This window comes from Plectropomus leopardus, chromosome 11 (genome assembly GCF_026936395.1).
Source record: "Plectropomus leopardus strain MGB_pleo_1.0 chromosome 11, ASM2693639v1, whole genome shotgun sequence".
NCBI lineage: Eukaryota > Metazoa > Chordata > Actinopteri > Perciformes > Serranidae > Plectropomus > Plectropomus leopardus.
The window spans coordinates 27,016,981-27,038,173 of NC_142186.1; the positions used below are offsets into that span (position 1 = coordinate 27,016,981).

General features: G+C 40.2%; 1 protein-coding gene across 3 annotated transcripts in view; it reads right to left on the reverse strand.

Annotated features, from left to right (window-relative positions):
* The window catches only part of rprd2b (regulation of nuclear pre-mRNA domain containing 2b), a 23,572-nt gene extending 3,313 nt beyond the window's left edge, over positions 1 to 20,259 (reverse strand). Inside the window, exons 1-10 of one of the 3 annotated variants that reach the window (XR_015777949.1) lie at positions 19,890 to 20,259; positions 11,565 to 11,694; positions 11,248 to 11,465; positions 11,034 to 11,086; positions 10,786 to 10,912; positions 9,513 to 9,688; positions 8,560 to 8,842; positions 8,201 to 8,449; positions 7,271 to 7,438; positions 5,072 to 7,130 (exon numbers count right to left, since the gene is read on the reverse strand). Coding sequence is in view for 1 of the 3 variants with exons in the window: in XM_042490704.2 (XP_042346638.1) it covers positions 5,143 to 7,130; positions 7,271 to 7,438; positions 8,201 to 8,449; positions 8,560 to 8,842; positions 9,513 to 9,688; positions 10,786 to 10,912; positions 11,034 to 11,086; positions 11,248 to 11,465; positions 11,565 to 11,694; positions 19,890 to 20,085 (3,588 nt within the window). In the remaining 2 variants the exon portion in view is untranslated. Of the gene's footprint in view, positions 1 to 1,626; positions 7,131 to 7,270; positions 7,439 to 8,200; positions 8,450 to 8,559; positions 8,843 to 9,512; positions 9,689 to 10,785; positions 10,913 to 11,033; positions 11,087 to 11,247; positions 11,466 to 11,564; positions 11,695 to 19,889 lie in introns of those variants that run through there. The other 2 variants (XR_015777950.1, XM_042490704.2) reach the window with 2 other exon arrangements.
* Positions 20,260 to 21,193: the final 934 nt, after the last annotated feature.

Here is a 21,193-nt window from a genome sequence, read left to right on the forward strand (position 1 = left end):
TATAGCTTAATGCAATAAATATTTTAAGCTCACGGAAACCAACTTCACTGAAGCTGTGGCTTAACATAATTGGCAGACTTTGTGTAAAAAAGTTTATATTAACATCTGAATGCATTGGTTATTGAATAATAGTAAAAACGGTCTATAGCTTAACTACTGAACTACTCAGTTAAGTCGCACCAGTGAATCTATTTAAGCTTTCACTATTTACAGGAGTCCACATCGGTTCTGTAGTTACAGTAGTACATGATGGAGCTTTAAAAGACTTAAGACGGGGTTGGAAATTAGCACCAGTCAAATGCTGGTTAAATATGCAAAATTTTCGAAATTATCTTTTAAAAAAGCCTAAAAAACAATAATAATCTGTTGAGGGGCTGGTAGATTTTGGAATCCAGCAGCCACAGTGGCAGGTGGACAGAAAACCATCTCTGCCTCAGAGCTGACGTACCACTGAACTGCCACTTGGGGGCGCTACAGCACTTTGGGAAAGAGTATGATACATTTGCATAGTGAGGAAATACCATCTATTGGCAATATTAAAATACATTTAAGCATCTAATTTAGACAGCTCTAAAAAAAAAAAAAAAAAAAAAAAGTTTTCATCTCACTAATCACTCTATCTGACCACATCCAGACCAATTCACTGTGGCTCAATTATTCAGAAACCCTCATATGGGACCAACTTTAGCATTTTCTATTTTTTCACTGCTCATGAAATATAGTGGAGAGCACACATGAATGCACGTAGAAGTTTGATGGATAATCAAGTGGCATGTTTACAAGAAAGACATCTGTTGTCATTTGTTAAACTGCCCAAAAGGAGGTAGTTTCACCTAATGGTATTACTCTATAACATTAAAGATCTCATTTGGCTGTACAATTTTATCACATTTTATAAATAGAGGCACAGAGGCCATAATGAAACATTTCCCTTTAAAAGTCTGGTGTAGCTGAAAAGATGCTGGCACAATATGAATGCAATAAGTTCACTCATCCTTAGATCATACTCACTAAATAAATAGATTATTTACTAATAAGTGTACAGCTATTGCTTAGTGCTATGTTGACTGAGATTATGACTGGTCCACGAGAAGCAGGTCATAAAACTGTCTATGTCACTATTTATTAAGTGAGTTTTGCAAATGCAGGCCATGTATTGTAGTGGTCAATACCTCGATGTAAAGCGGATATTACTGGTGTCACAAATTACTGAATTGCATTTCTAAAATGTACCTTTTCCGAACAACAGTGTGCATCAAAGTGTGCAAATGTTGAGGAACCACAAAAAAAAACAGTCTTCTTGAGAAGTAATGAGAGAAAAGGTTTCATCAAGGTCTTTGCAGGAGGAAAAAAGTAATAGAAAACAGAGTTGTTAAATCAAGAGAGCACCGACTGCTTACAGTCAATAGTGCAACCAGTCAAAATGACAAATATTAAGGAAAATGGCAAGTCACTCCATCTAAAAACTAACAAAAAAGTCATCTTCTGCAATATTCTTTGTGTGAAAAAAAAACAAAAAAGATTTTTTAAAAAAATAGGATGTATTCACCTTGTAAAGTATATTAATTGTGACAATAATAGAATGAGTGCATGTTCATCACACCAGAAAGGATTGGACACTCAAAGACCGGTGATATAGCATCATTGATGAGAACAGCAGTGAGAGCAGTTAAAACTTCTCAGATATACACAGACCATCAGCTTTGTCACATCTTCAGTCAAACTCAGTTTGTCAAACAGGAAACAGAGAGGGACTTATTTACAGGGAAAACTGAAATGTTGAACTTGGTACGTGCTTCGGAAGATTTTTTACAACAACAGAGCTTTCTCTCCACATCGAACTGATTGGGGTTGATATTTAGCTGTTTCAGTGAGTGAAGAGATAGAAGACAGTTTACAGAAGGTGGTAACAGACTTTAACATTCAGTAAAACATCAGAACTGGGATGATTTGCTAACACTGAAGTGACAATTAAACTCTTTGTGGTTACATTTCTACAATGTATTAACTTTATGCAGGTGCTCCGTGTATCTTGATTAACTGTAAAAGAGCACGAGAGACGATGCACACTCCATGATCAGACAGACACAGGAAGCTTTGAGCAGCAACACCCAACATGCACCTCTCACCGCATGTGCAAAACTACATCAATGTCGACCAGAGAGAGGGATTACAGCAATAATTCCTGCACACGACAGAAGATTACTGCCATCCTGCAGAGTTTTTTGGGTTTTTTTTTTTTTACTCTCAGAGGTTTTGAGAGGTGCACAAGTGTTTCTGGACGAAGCCATGTGAGCACAAAGTAAGCACAGGGGCTTGAGGGCAAAAGCATGAAATTAGCGAAGAAACAAAACAGAGGAAGGGGCCACAACAACGGGTGAATAAACCACTTTCGAAACAACCCTAATTAGCTCAAATGTTTTCGCTCCCTTGACACCATCTGTGGGCGCTGCTGCAAACTGGAAATTGCCGATTCTGTCTAGTAGAAAAATACAGCGCAAAAAATAAAATGCATTAAATGTTAATGCAATATGAAGATGGCAGCAGCTGTGTAAATATATGAAAACAATTCCTCTGAAAACAGGCAGCTGAACAGCGCAAATAAATTACAACAGCGCAATTCCAGTGATAAGTAGTGACCAAATAAAATACCTCCCCCCCAGTTGAATTGAAACTCTGGATTTTATTCAAGTCAGTACATGTTGAAGTCTAGCAAGAGTGTGGTTCAGAACTGAAATACCTCCCCCCGCCCGCCATCCACTACCGAGTATCTTCATGACTCAGTCTAACTTGAAGCGCGCACAGGCAGACATTTATGCTGGAAAATAAAAATACATAATTATCTTCACCCTCCTCTTCTGCGTGGTGCTTTCAAAAGGAGGACAGAAAGGTGCGACAGACACTGCAGGGAAATTCTTCTGGAGCTAAAGCTTATCCAAGGCCTCAATCACAGTAAAGACGGGGATGCGAAATCATTGTCCTCATGAACAGGAAAAAAAAAGAGCTTCAAGAGAAAAAAAAAAGCTGTATCATCTCAGTTTTTATATTTACAAGCTTAGAAATATACAGTGGGAGAGATGGAAGGGTGAAAAAAGATCAAGAGCAAAGAGGAGAATATTATTTACAGCAGGTACTCCGGAGAAAGTGTTAACCCTTCGCTGAATCTCATCACTTCAAATGAGAAATACCATGTTAGGACACACAGCACACACCCACACACACTCATGGAAGAAGAGATCACTTTGCAACTTTTATCAAACATTTTTAAAGGAATAATTTGGCATTTTGGGAAATACGGTTACTGGCTTTCTTGCGGAGTTAGATGACATATCTGACTTTTAAATATGAAGCTGGGGACAGGAGACCGTTTCGCTTAGCATAGAGACCGGAAACTGGGCAGACTTCTAGCCTGGTTCTGTTTGAAGGTAACAGTCAACCTGCTTTTCGTGGCCAGAAGCAGTGACTTCTGTTCTAACTTTCAGCTTTTCAGGCCTATTCTAAAGGTGATGAAACAGCAAAAACATAATCAAAACGACCTGATCTCAGCCACTATAATTTGAATAACCAGTGCCGATCAGTCAGTCGGTGAGTATGCGTATACAACGCGCAGCTGCAGCAACCCCACATCCGCCAGCACCACTGTCAACATCTGCAAGGATGTGAAGGACTCGGGCTGGATGGGGACGGAGGGCTGTTGTCAGAGACTGCCGCAGCAGAGAAAACAGCTCTGCCGATGGTTTGTGATTGGCTTGGTCAGTGGACTTCACTACAAGCTGATTGGCTGTTAAGGTTAAGTGCTTTAGGTTCTAAAACGAGCCTCTGACTCTGGCTCTGGCACCATCAGCCGGCCTGAATCGAGCTGTGATCGCCATGTTCACACCGCTGCAACTTCTCTCTGCCAAGTTCTAAAACGGCTTCATCTTGTTGTGAATTTCTGGTCTGAGCTGGGGCTTAATGTGTTTGGCACTGAATCTGCTGACTTTGAACTGACTGATTTGTCGTCAGTGTGACGTGAAACAGCAGTTTTTTCCATTACAATTTTTAGAAAGAGAAAAAAAAAGACCAATCAGAGCCACAGACAGGACTAAATCAGTTGACAAGCTGTTGTCAACAAATGGGGAGTAATAACAACAACAAGGGTCATAGACAAGAAAAATGCTGCAATGAAGACTATTGTAAATCAACATGTCTTCTTAATATTGCCCGACATCATAGTTTGACTTATTTTGCTCCACTCAACTGTTAAAATCCTGGTGCAACAGGTATGTTTGTATGGCTCCCTGTGGACCTACAATGACAGTTTCTTCTGATTGGTTCAGGAAAAATCTAATCCCCCTCCTGCTTTGGTTAACGTGGACACAATATCAGACTAAAGATAGAGAGTAAGAGTAACAAGTGGCAATTTCTGTCACGCAATCCTCCGTGAAAACACAACTTGTCCCTTTTACACTTCAGTTTTTGTACAGGTGAAACAAACATTTCACATGTTAATAAATGACCTTTAGGGGTGTTAGTAGTGGGAGCTGGATTAGCTGTTCCCCCATTTCCGGTCTTTATGTCAAACTAAGCTAACCGGCTCTGACTGTAGCTTCACTTTTAGCGCACAGATATGAGGGTGGTAACTTCTCATCTTACTATCAGTTAAAAAAGTATTTAAAGTAATTACCAAAATGCCAAATTATTCTTTCCCGTGTATTCTATGAGACCCATACCTCTCTTTCCCTCTCCTGCTCCCTCTCAGGTAAAGTTTCCCAACAATCACACACTCTAAATAAAATAAAGTTTCATTTCTGCGTGAACTATCTGTGTTTTCCTCCTAAGGTTACGGCACCAGACCTGATGAGACTTCTATCTTCTGTGTATGGAGAAATGGAGAAAAAAGTGATAGACTGAGGGCTGTTACACACCACTCTGCACTATGTAACTGATAACCTCGTAGCTGCACTATACAGTGTGAGATGACTGGCTGGCTACCTAGCTGAAGCGTGAAGATTTAATCAGCTATTTACACACAACCTAAGGTAGTTTTAATTCAAGCTAATTAACAGAGTAAAGATATCTGGGCTCATACCAGCAGGGCTAACACACACTCTGCACTTCACTGCAGGGCGCTTCTCATTCAGCGTGTGTTAGACGACCACTTCAGTAGCGTGGGGGCAGGAAGGGTCTCTTCTGCGAGTGGAAGGGACCACCTGAGAACGGAGGACCGGACCGCTTGCCCCCACGAAATCCCCCCTTGTGGTGATCTCGGTTATCTCGGTTAAAATGGTGAGAGGGGTTTCGGCCTCGCATCAGAGGTCTCTGTGGCATGGGGACCGGGAGGATCGGGGGTCGAGAGGTGGGTAAGGCGAGCAGGGGGACGGGGTTAGAGGTTTGGTTGCGAGGCTGAGCTGGAGGACTACCAGGGGGATTCTGGAGAGGAGGGGCGGAGGACTGATTAGGGTGGCGAGCGGGACCGGGGTCCACTGCAGGGGAGTTAGGCGTGGAGGGAGAGGGTGTGGAGGATGTGGGGGAGGGGGGCGGAAGAGGTAGATGCAGAGGCTCCTTCACTCGGCCCAGTAGGGGTAGAGGGGCACCAGGGGCGCCTGGGCGGAGGAGAGGGGATGCATGACGGGGGACAAACGGCTCTTTAACTGTGCCAGGACGCGGCAGCTTCGGGGGCTCGCCTAGCAACGACGACATAAGAGGTGGAGGGGCCATTTTGTTTCCTCTTGGCCCTCCTCCGCCTCGCTCTAAACCTTCAGGTCTGATTGGGGGAAGAAGAGAAAGAGGTCGGTCAACGGGGACCAACATTCCTCCGACCATGACTGCAGACGGCGCAGCATGGTGGGGAGGTGGAGGGGATAGGCGCTGCGGAACGGGAGGCGGAGGGAGACGAGGGATCGGTGGAGGCGGGCTTAAGAAATGGGATGCAGGAGGAGGATGCTGGTGGAGGAGTGATGGAGGAGGAGTCTGGATGTTCTCCGGGTGGTAGGGCATTTGGAACGGAGATTGAGGAGGAGGTTGTGCGTGAGGATGGGTCGGAGGAGGGGGGAGATGTGGAAGGAGGAGATGTGGGGGAGGAGGCATGGAGGGGTTCATGTCCTCGAAGCCGATGTTAAGAGGAGGGGGGACGTCGTGGGGCGAGGGAGGCTGAGCTTCCATGTACTCCTCCTCTTCGTACCACATAGCTCCCCCTGGCCGACCGCCGGACCCTCCCCCTCGTCTAGAGCCTCGGCCAAACACGCGGATGCTCTCCACTGTCTTGATGCGCTCTCCGGTGAGTGGGCGGTTTGAGTAGCACAGAGTTTCGATGGGTGCCCCTTCAGTGCAGGGCGATACCAGTGTCTCAATACGATGGTACTGGCCCTCCTTCCCGTCCCCACCTGGAGACTCTTTCCCGTCTCTTTTTCCACTCAGAGCTCCTTCATCTGAGCCACTGCTGGCTTTACGAGAGCCCGCGGAGTGTCTCCTTTCTCCAACCCCTCGGCTGTTTCCCATCACTCTTGACTGGCCGTCTAGCTTACCCTTCATGTCGTTACTGGGGGATGAGGAGATCTGCTTCTTTACGTCATTGTCCTTCAATTTTGTGTCGCTCTTTTTCCCAGCTCCGTACCGAGACGAGGAGGACGAGCCCATAAAGTCTCCATTGCTGTTGCTTCCTGACGGGGTGATCACAGCATCCCACGGTTCACTGCGGTACGCTGTGGGTGAGAGGTTATGACCTCCAGATGACCCCAAAGACTCTGACACACTCCCAGGTGTGTCCATGATCTCGTCCTGGGTAGGGGTGCCGGCAGCCTCGTCTCTCACCGGGGTCCCATCCACCCCATCGGGGCTGACATCACCTAGAGCGAGACTGAAACCTGGATTACCCTGCAGGAAACTGTTGATTTTTGATTCTAGGCTAGGGGGAGAGACAGAGGGAACTGAGGGACGAGGAGGGGGTGGAGGAGGAGGGGACAGATGTCTGTCTTTCTCCCAGTCTCTGGTTCTCCCAGTTGCGTCTCGTTTGAGGCTGTTCCCCAGAGTGGGTTTTGGTTTTGGGGTGGTTGGGCTGAGCAGAGCTTTGACCGCTGATGATTCTGGGGAGGTTCGGGTGGGAGGGGCGGAGGTGGTGTTTGTCACGTTTTGTAGGAGAGAGGACAAACCTGATCGAAGACAGGAAAAGGGTGAGGCAGGCGGGTGAGAGAAAAAGACATGATGACATTGGGGGAAAAAGATTAGTAATATTTAATAAATTAACATTTTTCATTGAAAAATCGGTGTAAGTGGGGTAAATGTGTCTTACCTGGGGTGTTTGTTTTAGACAGAGCATTAAGTATGCCTTCAGGTGTGATGTCAACACGCGACAGGATGCTGGCCAGGTGAGGGCTCGAAGATGTCGCTTTAGAGGCTACTGATTGGACGGAGGGAGTGGTGGGTGTTCCTGGAGATGGCCGAGGTGATGGGCTAGCTGCTGGGAGCAATTCAATGACGCAGAGAGATGGGTTAAAGGGAGGCACAGAAATGAATCGTTGTGTCGCGATCATATGATTTCCTGTGAAGATCTCTCAACCTAGTGTTTGTCATACAACGTTCAGTTTCAGACTTAAGTACATCTACTTATAGCATGGTATCAGAAATCTGGAAAAGGCTAAATAAAAACACATTTTTTCTGCTCTTGTTCTATTTTTTTTTTCATTTTATTTATTTATTTAACACTGTAAAGCTATTGTTATCCGTGCATTGCTGTGTAAACTGGCAATGTGCGGATCCTGTGACGGTTATGTCACAGCCGCACATTGCACATCCGCTTGTATGTAGTTACTGGTTGCGAAGTTACAACGCCAAACACTGGCCTGGTATGCATACGACAGCGTTTTTTGTCGTTTTTGCAGATCTGTGAACATGAGCATCGTTCTCACATTTTTATTATATGAACTTCTCCATTTTTCGTAGGGCCGTTCTCGTCTAAACGTGGCCATAGAAAAGAAGAATCTATGGGAGGGGTATTCAGCTGGATGCAATCTGCAACCTCGACACTAGATGCCTCTTGCAGCTTTAAAATGAATCATGACCTTAGTTAAGTGAAAATATCATAAGTGATCGTTAAGTAATTTTTCAGCACATGATCATGTGTTATATTTTGCCTCGGGAGAACTTCTACAGTACATCAGGTGCTTTGAGCTGCAGGCTCTGATCGTTATTACACTCATCTCCCCCCGGCCCTTAAACACACCTGTATTCTTCATGGCAGATGTGAGTGAGCTGAGAATGGAGCTGATCTTTCCCAGGTCCACCTTCTCCAGATTCACTCCCAGTGGGTTTGTCGAGGCGCTCTGAGCGGCAGCAGAAGTGGGAGTCACTGGGGTCGGCGTGGCAGCAGCAGTAGCGTTGTTCTTAGAAGCTTTTGTAGGCGTGGTGGGAAGCTTTGACGCTGCATCCGACTTGGCAACAGCAGTAGACGTCTTGTCCTTCTTGTCATCTGCTAGTAAAAAATAGTTGAAGAGCTGATACATCTGAATCACAACACTAACCAATGTGGATCTGTATAGTAAGGACAGTTATCACCCCTCTACAACACTCCGAGCCACTAACCCCCTGCTCTGGCAGCGATAGCCTCTTCATCAGACAAATCCACGTCCGTGTCTCTGTGTTCACTAGGTAGTTCTCCTTCATCCATGGCCTTTCCATCCAGCTCTGGATCCACCTGAGCCCTCCCTGCTCCCATTCCCAGGAAGGGCGATTCAGAGCCGGTGGGAGAGGGGGCGTCTTCAGAGGGTGAGGGGATGGGGGAGTCCTCAGGTCCGGGTAGAGTCGACTTGAGGGAATCCAATTTCCTTTTAAGACTGGCCACACGGTTGGCAAAGGCGTTGTACGCCTGAGCAGATTGGCAGAAAGAGAAGAACCGGAATTAAACGAGAGATATGAGGAAGATAAAAAAGGATGTTTCAGCTGTCCACTTTAACATTTATATTGTTTGCTTGGATCAACTTTTACAAAGATGTGAATGTTAAAAAGAAATAATCAGGAAAAATTATTATGTCCAAGTCAACATTTTGTTAATGAATTGTCTATAACACTTTAAAATTCTTTTAAAAAGCTGAAAAAAATGTTTTAACAACTTTATTTTTATCGTGAGAAATTAACTTGTTCATAAATATGGTATTAATATTAAACTACATAATGTGGAAAACTTAGTTAGAACAAATTAACATGTATGGGTTTTCAACTTAAAAACTTGTGTTCACAATTATGGTTATTAAATGTTTAGTAACCATATGTATGAGCATACACTTATGTCAAAATTAAGTTTTTCACATTATTTAAAAGGAATTTTATGTACTGTCATAATTATTAACTAGTAAAAATGAAATGGGTCCGACATATTTTTTCCACATTATTTAAAAGAAATCTAAGTGTTAAACAGAGAAACAGTACCAACAAAAAACAATCACGAACAAAAAATTCCCTGCTAAAATATTTCAGATTTCAATCCACGCAAACAGAAAACACCCTCTACGTAAGAAAAAGTGATGATGAACACTCACATTGGCCACAATCTTAACCTCCTTGTATTGCATCTCGTAGAAAATGTCTGCGTTTCCCAAAGCTTCCAGCAGAGGAGGCCCCGTTTTCAACTCTTTCTCCATGAAGCCGACAAACTCCTGCAGCTTCAGACTGCCGTCCTCAAAGTCCTTTGCAAACTTGTTCCCCCCTGCTTTGTCTGGAATACGAGACAAATAACAAACAGGCAAACAGTTAAATGCATGCAGGTTTATATACATTTCACGTGCTTTATGATGAACATAAAATGAAAATCAGAAGCGATGTCTCTTTGCGGAAAAAGTGATGTTGACAGGTTTTCAATGTCGTGATCCCTGAGATCCACAGGTGTTAATTTCAGTAGGTCACCGGGTGATTTGTGGTTTTTGATTAATTGTAGTGTTTAACTCCTTTCACTCATTGAGAGCATGAAGAAAATGGATCTTGTCTTGTGCAAGATATACACGCTGATGGTGTGAAAATATTAGTCAACAGTGAAAATATTTGTTCCCCTGGACGGTAAAGCATCATGGGGTCATTATCAACACGAGTTAATACAGTGTTACTCAATGGCCATCTGAGTTTATTTACCAATAAATAAACTTTTAATTGATAATGTTTAGAATAAATAGACTTCAATGTTTCAGGAGGTGCAGCACTGCTGCGACCCGAACTCTTGTCCTTTTGAAATAATATATTTTTGAGATATTTTTATTCTGTAGGCTTTCACTACGGGTACATTTAAGTATATCTTGACTTTTTTCATCAAGTGTTTAGACTTGATTAAACACAGACGAGGTTTGCATATGTTGCAAGAGATGCATTGAGTGTCCGCAGCAATGAGACTGTTAACATGGGATCTCGTTTGCGTGTTCTTTCTGACAGCTCGGTTACGTCTGTTTATTTCTATGATGTCAGCATGGATTTGTAAACGGCGCAGCATTATCTGAGGAAAAAAATAATAATCAGTACTGCATCCCTTTAGATTTTAATGTATCAGAAACGCAGGACGCCTACCTTATGACATTACCAGAAACAATATCCTGCTTACTCAGAATAATCCACAGATATTACAGTAAACAGTCTTTACTGAAACAAAAGAAACAGTCCTGCTACACCTCTACGAGCATTGTGTAATTTCTTGAGTTCTGATATGATTTTAAGAGAACATATCGATACATAAGTGTCAAGTGTGGTTGTAGATTAAGATATACAGCGGTGCAATGGACAATAAGTGTGTGATGATTCAGAAATACGGCAAGCTGAGTGACGTCTGACCTTTAAGTCTCTTTAGAGCCTCGGTGCTGCAGACGTCCACCCTGAGAGTTGCCAGCTGCTTCTCCCTGAACTCCTCCTCTGCGACTGCTCGCTTATATCTCGACAACTGTTCAACGAGGGTGTGGGGCTACAAGAGAAACAGAGCGCAAATTAGTAAGATGCAGTAATTATAATGCTGTCGACAGACTCGAACAAAGAAGGCATGAGAGACAAAGTGACGCGAGACAAAACCGATAAACGAGACTTACAGTGAACTCTGCTACAATCTTGGACTTGAGGGCAGCTTTGGTGTTGGCTGAGGCTGGAGAATAAAAGTTAAATATGAACTTAATAGCATTTATCAAGATAAGCATCTGTCAATAACTTGAAATAAACAATTGTGTAATTTAATCTTTATGAAGTTATTCCACTTTTAGATGTAATTACATGACTTCTACAGAGCAGATCTCGTATCAAACTGACCAGTTGCTGCTGGAGTCTCCTTTTCTTTCTCCTTTTCCTTTTCTTTCTCTTTTTCTTTCTCCTTTTCCTTCTCCTTTTCTTTTTCCTTCTGCTTCTCTCGCTCCTTTTCCTTCCTGTTCATGCCGGCTTTGAACTGGGCGATGACCTCTTCAGGATACACGCTCCTCTCCTCCCAAATCGTAAAAATCCTCTCCACTGATTTGCGGACCTTCCCATCTCTGATAATAATGCAAAATGGAAACACAACATGTCACATCTCAATACCAGAAGAGCATGAAGGCAGACTTAGCATTTCTGAATAAAAACTGTGTACTCACTTGATGAACTGAGCAGCGTTAGGAAGGACTTCTGCGAAGGCTTGTCGAAAGACAATGGCGTTCTTTCTTTTGCAGTTCTGTATCACATCGTTGGCAAGGTAGAAGAGATTCAAGCGGTGATTGTTGTCAGCTGAGAAAAAAGAAAAGGAAACAATAAGGACAAATCTTTGATTAAAATTATCAAACCTGTATTGGCACCGAGTGGCTGATTCAGATATTACATAATAAAACATTCAACTAACTAACTAAGGGCCTGCACACACGCCACGTCTTTGCGCTCTAAAATCCATTGTTGGCAAAGGAGACACACGGAAGGCGCGCTGCAGAGCCGGAGCTGTGTCGCCATGGCATGCAAGCGTTTCCAAGCGCCAATTTTTCAGGCGGAGAAGGCCGCGCCCTGAGCTAACCAGAGTTCAACTTTTGGAATTCAGCAACAGGCAAGACATGTCTGGTGACAAGGAACAACTGAAAACGGCCAGCAGGTGTCTCTACATTTTTCTTTAAAGATCAATTTATGGTAACTATGAAGAAGAAGTTGATTACTTTAGCACAGGGCTACCCAGAGCTTTAATCTGTCCCATAAACAAGATTGTAGGCCTAAAATACACTTAAGAAACAATGCCTGGAAAAAGATCAGCTCTGTATCCTGGGGCACGTTCAATCTAAAAATTATGTAAAACATTTTGCTACAGCTTCCAGGTTGAATGACGTGTTTCCTCAAAGTTGTAAGAAAAGGTGTGCAACGAGCTTTGAGATATGTTTTCTACCATTTGATGGGTGTGCACCCAATCAGCAGCAATGTTAATATAAACTACACTGTGGTAGACCTTTACTCACTATATTACAAAGATTTTTTGTTTTTAGTCCACACTTGCTTTGGCAATGTAGATATAACTTTTCCCACGCCAATGAACTGAATAAACCCCCCAACAGTAGCAGGCAGTGTGTCCGTGTAATACATCAGGGTGTTCAACACACCACTGTTTCTGTTTAAATAAAAATTTAGCCAGTTTGACTCATCACAGACATATTGGCACTATATGTCGGAGGCAAGACAATGCACAAATGCTACAGATACTGTTTGTTTAAGCTAATTTAGAACTGCTGATGCCAGCACATAGTTGTCCACCAGAGAGCAGTAACCAATTTATTTTTCAACTGCGAAATGTCCCACTCAGTACATACTGAAAAACAAACACGCCTCTGCCAAAAAAGCCAGTTTTCAGTTTACATCAATGTCTGTCCAGACTCATGTGTAGCCATGACTGTAGATAATATTTCAAATATAGATGTTGCTGCAAATGAGCTACAAACTCTAAAACGTGAGCTACAACAGCAGAGAAGATCTTTACAGTCAGCACAGTTTCAAGGTGAACACCAAAGATTAGTTTCACTTAGTCAGTATCTGACCAAATGTCTCCCCTTCTGTTCCTGAGTTTTGGAGATTAATTATGGTCAGAAAAGTGTTTTTGCAGAACATTATGATGTCACACTGACTGGTCAACCACTAAACCACTAAAATCAGCTCATCCTTGAGTTTGTTTCTGACATTTTTAGGACATTCTTGAGTTACAAGTGTTCATGAGAATGCTAAAGACAACCCAAAGACATAAAAATACCACAGAGCCATAAAAAACTTGTATCATTAACTCAGTTTATATAAAAACACTTAAAAAAAATCTAAATGCATATCAACCAGGAAATAATATTAACATTAATATAATGCAATTGTTAAAACCATGTAAAAATGACAACTTTGTTTAATATGCACAATTAAATACACTGAAACAAATGCATCCTTCACATCATCAAATAACATCAGCCCTTCAATGAAAACCGAGCTTCATTCAAACGCCTTCAAAAGGTTTTCTGATCTATGAAACTACCGTCAGTAAAAAACAAAACAAACTAAAAAAACAGCCACATTTAAACAGAGGGCTGAGGACAGTGCCTGTTTTTGTTGGTACAACTAGTTCAGTCAGAGGTCCAGAAATCTGTTTCCATAACTTTAGTATCAGTCATAATTTCCATTTCCAGACAAAATACAATACTGGCAAGGACACAGTGACTTCTACTGCTTCCTAAAATAGGTCAGCAGCCTGATTGTACCAGGCAGGATTTAATTACAGTCAGTCAGCAGGATTTTGGGCTAACAAGATAAGGTCCAAATTGTCGTCATATTTGTTTTTACATTTTAATAGAAGTTAGCATCTAAGTTCTTCTAAAAAGACACAAGATTAATACCTCAATTCCTTCAGGAAATCATTGGTGTAGTCTGTGCAAAGAGCTTATATATATATATATGTTCACTGAATGTAACAGAAAAAAGGAAAAGGTGGAAAGTAGACATAAAGGAAAATGAACTGCAATAAAAACTACAGCCCTACAATTATCGAAGTAAGTTATTATAACACAGATTCATATATACTGATTCAATGCAAATTCGATCTTCAAAGACATCATTGCTAAAGTTGTTTTTGAAAATATATTTTCTGAGTTCTTCTATATCCAAATACCATGACCAGTATTAACCCCCCAAAAGTAAAAAATCACAGGCTTAAACAAACATATAACAAAACATAAGGATTTCTTTGAAACCATATCACCAAATCGAAAGTACCTTGGCAGGCATTGAATTGTTTTTTACCCAACAGACTTCACAATCACGCCCCAAATAATGTGTACATACAGCCCGTTGTCGTACAACAACAGATGACAGTTCCCTACAATTCAGTACTCACTCATAAAGCCAAAAACAATGCATCAATCACTTGAAAAACACAGTCATGACACCAAAACTGCAAAGTTATAAAATTATGAAATCTGTGCTTTCTATTCCAGCATTCAACTCTGAAACAGAGTTTACAAAAAGTCACCTGAAAAGCTTCTAAACTGAAAAATAAAAAGTATTCAGTCCACTATGCAGCACTTCATTTAAGCCTTTGCATTAACATCAAACAATATGAAACATTTTTTATAACAAAGTTAGTGTCACTTGTGTATAATCAGTGTCACATTGCAGAATTTAATGCATTTTACTTTACTTTTGGGCAATGCATGTTGGAAAAACTCTAAAAATCTTCTTTTGACATTATCATATTACAGCATCATCCGAAGTAGGTGCTTTTTGAGCAGAAAAAAAGGGGACTTCATTTAACAAAATCTCCATATTAAAATAAACGATTAGAAGGTTATATTAAAAATATGCTTCCCTCAACACAATAAAAAGAACAAAGAATACTCGTTCAACTGTTTTACTTGAATTCAAAACATACTACTGAAAATAATTTTCTGTACATGTTGCCTAAAAATAGCTTTTACCTTATACGTAATCCATACATGATTTAGTCAAAGTTAATTGGAAATAAAAGTCATAAACTAGGAGTGCGTTATATGCAGAAAAAAAAACAAAAAACATTGAGATTATTCTGATAGATATTGCAAATGCAAAATGTCACAATTTTAGTGGGAATTACATTATCTGCATTTTATTTTCACTGAAAAAATATAAAATGATCATGATGTTACTTTCACTCCGGTCTGTTCCAAACAAGCATGTTCCTGTACGATTTATAACGATGTGTTGTGACAAATTTTATCAAAAAATTGCAGCTCCTGCAATTACGATATTGCACTTGACCATATTACAATTTTGATAATATGTCAATAAATTATGCAGCCCAATTCAATGTTTTGCATTGAAGCAATAACACGAACAAAAACAGACTTTTTCACAAACAAAGAACAATAGCTTCCTATTTCAAAATTTCTGATACATGTAATTTACATTACATGTATCATCTGAAGCCAAGAATTAACACGGGTAGTAATTATATTGTTCAGTTTTGTAGATGAGCCAACACTATACATGCATGTATGGCCAATTCTGTTTATCCTAACACTGTGCTTTAATGCAAGGTACACACAAAACTACGCCATAACTAACAAATTTGCATTCTGCATTTTTATCACCCTCACTGACCGTAAAGAATCTTCAGACCAGTAACATTTCCCCACTAACACTGGGACATTTTTATTATCCAACATTTTAAACATCTCAGGGCCTTAACAGAGTAAAAACAAGTTCACTTGCCAAGCACTGATATCGGTACTACGATTTAGACTTTAACTGAATATAAAACACAACTAATGCTACAAATATTACAGAAACAGCTTGTTGGCAGTAGTATTCAAAGATACACTGCGGACACTGAGATAATTTCCGACACTCCCACACACATCTGACGTGCTTTTTCATCAGAGGAGCTTTTCGGTCTCTTTTTTAAACTGCATTACCATTCACAAATAGATATGCTAAACTGCCATGCTAAAATGAATGCAAACTGCTGGATTTCTGCTAGGTAAGAAAAAAAAGGGAAAAACCTGCTGCTTTGTAAACCTGTTGGCATGGATTGTCATTTATCAAAGAACATCCAAACTCCAATACTTTTTTAGACATTTAGAGACTTTCTGATGTTAGGATCTACAGCTGATAAAAAATGACGCTCAGTAGATTGCCTTAGTTAGCTGGCACTGCTCTGAATCAGAAAACAATGACACAGCCAGCGCACAGCAGTTCACCGTGTGCTGTCAGCATAAGCTTTATCGTGCCATGTGCAGTGATGCAGGAGAGATAAAAAATGCCTACATGAATATCTGCCTGAGACACCAGCTTTAGCTTGAAACTCCCTGATGGATAATTCCCCAAATCTCTGCAGCGAGTTTTTCGAGATGCAATAAAAGTCAACCACAAATGGTAACAAAAGGTTGTTTTTTTTCATGTTTCCACAGCGATATTTGCAAGATGCTGTCCCTGAAGCTGCACATTTAAGAAAAAAAACCTTTCATTTACAAAAAGCTGTCACTTACATGTTTCTATAGGAAGTCACAATCATAATATTTTATCATATAGACACACTGGCTTTCATAAACATCCAAATCAGCATCATTCAAGCAAAAGCAATCCAATAATGTGTTAAATCCTGCTTAAACTTTAACAATGAATATTTGATTTTGTATATAAAAACTTCTAAATATTCACTTCTTGATAACAGCCTGTCAACCTTCAAACAAATAAAATATGTGCCAAATGGAATTTCTTTCCCAGAAGATAAACATCTCAAAACTCACTGATGAGAAAAAATAATATAATAATTTTCAAGAAACACTGTCAATAAGTTCTAGTTAAGAACACAAAATTATTTTCCACAGAATATAAAAATAACAAGTAATCAAGCAACAGACAACAACTTCCAACATTTGGTTTATGAATTCTACCGATTCCCCACTCCAACAAAAACAATACAAAAGCTCCAAAGAAAAATTAGGCCTCCGCAAAGCAGCTGCAACATTCATTACAATTATTCACAAAATATTTGAGGTACTCTGCTGCCTCCTTGTTCTGCCCACATTCAGCAGAGAGGCTAATGAAATCTGCACTGAATCATTCATCACACCAAGGTTTGAAAAATCAGCACTGTCATCTTAAAAACGACAATCCCTCCACAGATGTTTCTCGTTTTCTACAATTAAAACTACAGACAAAGATGAGACACTATGCACATTATGAGACAGCTGAATGCAAACTGTACTGTAGTTGTAAGGAATATGATATCATAGCTCAGAGTAGCAAGTAACATCAGAAATATTGAGAGGTTAAGATCCTCAGAGCGCATGGAAATCAAAGCCACAGACAAAATAACCTGACAAATCCAACAGACCAACAAACTGATGATACTGCAGTCTGTAAGCGAACAACAAGTGAAAGCAGTACAGTGGCTCTATCACTGTGTTACTTCAATTCAATAAACTCTTCCATAGACCGTTTGTAGGGAGAAAAACATCGGTACAACATGGTATTGCGATATTTTTTAGTGGCAATAACTTTTTTGGGGAAAATGCCATGTATTGATTTTTTAAATATGGAAATTATTTATATCACAAATCTAATAGAGAATAAAATAGATGTTGACAGTTTGTCTTTCGGGACTAATTAGTGGTGAAAAAGGGTGAGAAGTAACAATATACTGCACTATATTTTACTGCAGCATACAGAAAACCCCAGCAGTGAGTCCTAAAACCCAGACATCAGATGACAGATCAGCACCTACGTTTCCCTTTTCTCAAATCAATGGGATTTTTTAATGCATTTTTGGTCACAAGCCTGAAATAAATTCTGTGGTTAACACAAGTTTAAGACACTTTTATTTTCTTTTTTTTGTTTTACAACATAAAATAAGTTAGTAAATACCCCATTTGCGAACTTTCAGGCTTTTGTGCATCTTAAAAAAGGTGGTTTCTAACAAGTGGCAAAATAAGACTGCAGAGTGTCATTATATCGAGCCATGCCAGACTTTGCTTTACAGCCTCATAGCGACAGCAATGCGACTGTGGTGTAGTTCATTTAAGTTTAACAATAGCTTTCTACTTCTGGTGATTACATTTAGGCACCAAAAATCCTGAAAGTGATGTGCATTTGTGAATATTATCTTGCTGAACAAAGCATGTGAGTATCATAAGCATTAGTTTACCACAGAGATTATTTTCTGCAATAATCCAAAATCCAATAGAAAAATCCCATTGGCTTTTTGATAAGGGAACCAGGGCTTCAGGGTTGGCCATTAAAAAACGTTATCTCTGGGGCGCTCTATCGCAATATGTTTAAAATCACAAAAATATTGTATTGTGAATTGAGTATTGTGATAATACAGTATTGTCGCACTTTTGGTGACTCCCACGCCTAATGTTTGACAATAGCAATTGCATAGATTCATATTAATAAAGTTCGATGCTCCACAGGCATTGTATAGATTGTAAAAAGTAATTTCAGGATTGCATCTAATCCCAAGACTTAAATTGCATCTCTTATCACCAGTGCAGTATTTTAAGTGCTGCATGCAGGACTCATAATGCCTCATAAGACAGAGCTACAAGGAGGAAATTAGTTGACACTGCTGTACTATAATGGGACCAGTGTGCTAAACTGTTTTGTCTATAAACATAATAATTAGACGCCTGGATTGGCACAATGGTACTGCCTGTAAATAGTATGCAAAAAGACTGTGATTAAAAACATAAACCAAAATAATATAAAAAGCCAAACAGATTAATGGGGGAATAAACAACCGCAGAATTAAAAATGAGGCCAAACACGCTTTGTGTTGACACCGCCTGCTTCCCTGATAAAAAACACATCTATTAAAAACCCTACTTTGTTTCAAGTTTTGCATGACCAAACAGCAACACCAGATAAGTTGAATTGCTTGCAGAGTTGGAAACTAGCACCAGCCAAATGCTAGTAAATTATGCAAGTGGCTTCTAGATTTGCTTCACTCACCAACAAACTAAAAATACAACTTTAAAAAATAATTAAATAAATAAATAAAATGAACAATAGCAATGATAACAATAATAATAAAAAGTGTGACAATAACAGTGACAGGTGGACAAAAAAAGTTCTGTTTCCAACAATGAATGTGCAAATCTGCATGGTTAACTTAAGTTACAATAGCTATGACAATTGATTTCACTCAAGAGGTCTAACTGCAACCAGTTTGGTATTTAAAGGACATACAGCCTACTGTGAAGAAAGCAATATGAAACAATCAAAAGTGAGTGGGCAACGCTGAGGGTACTTCTGTCAGGCGCATCAATAATTTACATTGCGACATGGAAATGTGGGTCATTTTTAACTCTGCGTGTTACTCGTCACCCTGTTTAATGTATCACACTCAATAGAAAATTGACGATATAATACGATTAGAGTGGACTTTCCCTTTATCGTGTTTAACTATGCTCTGCAAAACTATTTGCCGCTGCATCGTGTCAACAAGCCTGTTAGACTAGCCAAACAAATGGATCAAACTACAAAACAGAGAATAACGCTGAAATTTAACTAAATCTAACAAAACAAATTGTAACCACCTTTATCTCAAGTTTGCATTCTTAAAGATAAGCAGTGTAGTGCATGGCAATTCTTCGTAAAAAGGCAGAATCAGTCCAATCCAGATCGTGAACCCCCGGAGGCCCGACTGTAAACAGTGCTAGCTGTGAGCTAGCGTTAGCACGTTAGCTTAGCTGCCATTAGCGGCTTATTTTAACTGGTGATTACAACGTCATGTTTTCAAAGATTCACTCAATTAAGTATTTATATTTCATTTATTTTTTTTAAATTATTATTTTTGCGACGCTCTCATTTGCCTTACACTTCACGCAAAACTCACAAAAAGTTGAATTTGTCAGGCCGATTGCGGTCAACGCAGAAATGCATTTGAATTAGCTTAAGTAAGCTAGCTAGCGAGTTAGCCTCAACGGCGAGCTACTCACATTTCTTTAGCCACTTCATCCAGTGACGAACGATAAGGCTGTGGTGCTTCTTGTTTTCAATGCACCAAGTTGAAAGTCCCTGTATCGACTCCATAGTGTTTGATACTCCTTGAAATCGTCGGTCCAAAGACGCTTCCAGACCAGCGCTGGAGCTGCGGGCCCCGTGCCCGCTTGCAGCCCCTGAACCGGCCGCCATTTTTCCAGCTCTGTCTGCTGAGCGCAGAGCTCGCTGCTGCCGCTGCTGCTGCTGCGGATGAAGGAGCTGACGACCACAAACACGCCCCCTGCTTTACTTTATTATACACACATAACTATGTTCACAAATTCAAGTTACAAGAAACAAACACGGAACAAAATGACTTCAAATTCTAACATTTGGTGTATAATGTACCCTTTAGCCCCTTCAAACCTGGAGCGACATCGCTTTTCTTGTGCTACTTTCACATGTTTTTTAACCTTTGAACTCTGAGCAAATTGGTTCAATTTCGGTCAAAAACATGGGGGAAAAGTAATGGACAACTTGGTTAGAAATGTTCCACTAATTGCAAGAAAGTAGTACATTTACAAAAAAAAATAAGCTAGGACGAAAATGTGAGAACAAAGTTAAGGAGAATATTTATAATAGTCAAAAATTACACATTTAAAATAATGTGATAATTTTGTTTTTATGCACCTACTCCAAGTCTTATCTGCCTTGATTGTTTTGGGGGTTTTTGTTTGTTTTAACAAATTTTCCTGTAAAATTTTGGGGTAATTTCCTCTTTCATTGCCTTCTTCCCATGTCTTTGAAAGAAATCAAGCCAATTTGCTCAGGTTTTAAAGAGTTACAGGGTAACTTTCGCATTTTTCAATCTGGAACCAATCTTTCGATAATTTTGTGTCTACATGACTGATATGAACTTAAATTTTTGAAATTGGTCCAGAATTTAGTGAGGGCAGCAGCTGGACATCGCTCACAATGTAATCAGATGGTGCTCTTTTGCATCACTGTACGTCTGTTAAAAGTGTGTTTGTGTTTTGCTTAATCTTAATTTATTTTTGTGTCTAAGTGTTGCTCAAGGAGAAATCTCGTTTTGAAAGACACGTACTCCAACTCAAATAAATATGGACAGTTATCTAGATCAAAAACCTCACCTTCGTCAAAATAAGCTAAGATTTAGACACAATGACAAACCAAGTGAAAGGCAGAGAGACAGACACTTATAACAATCTGAGCCTGACTGTAGCTAAATTTATTTTCAGGGACGGTGCATAATTGTGGGTGTTGCGCAGCTACTCTCTCAGTACTGGATTGCTTTCAAAAA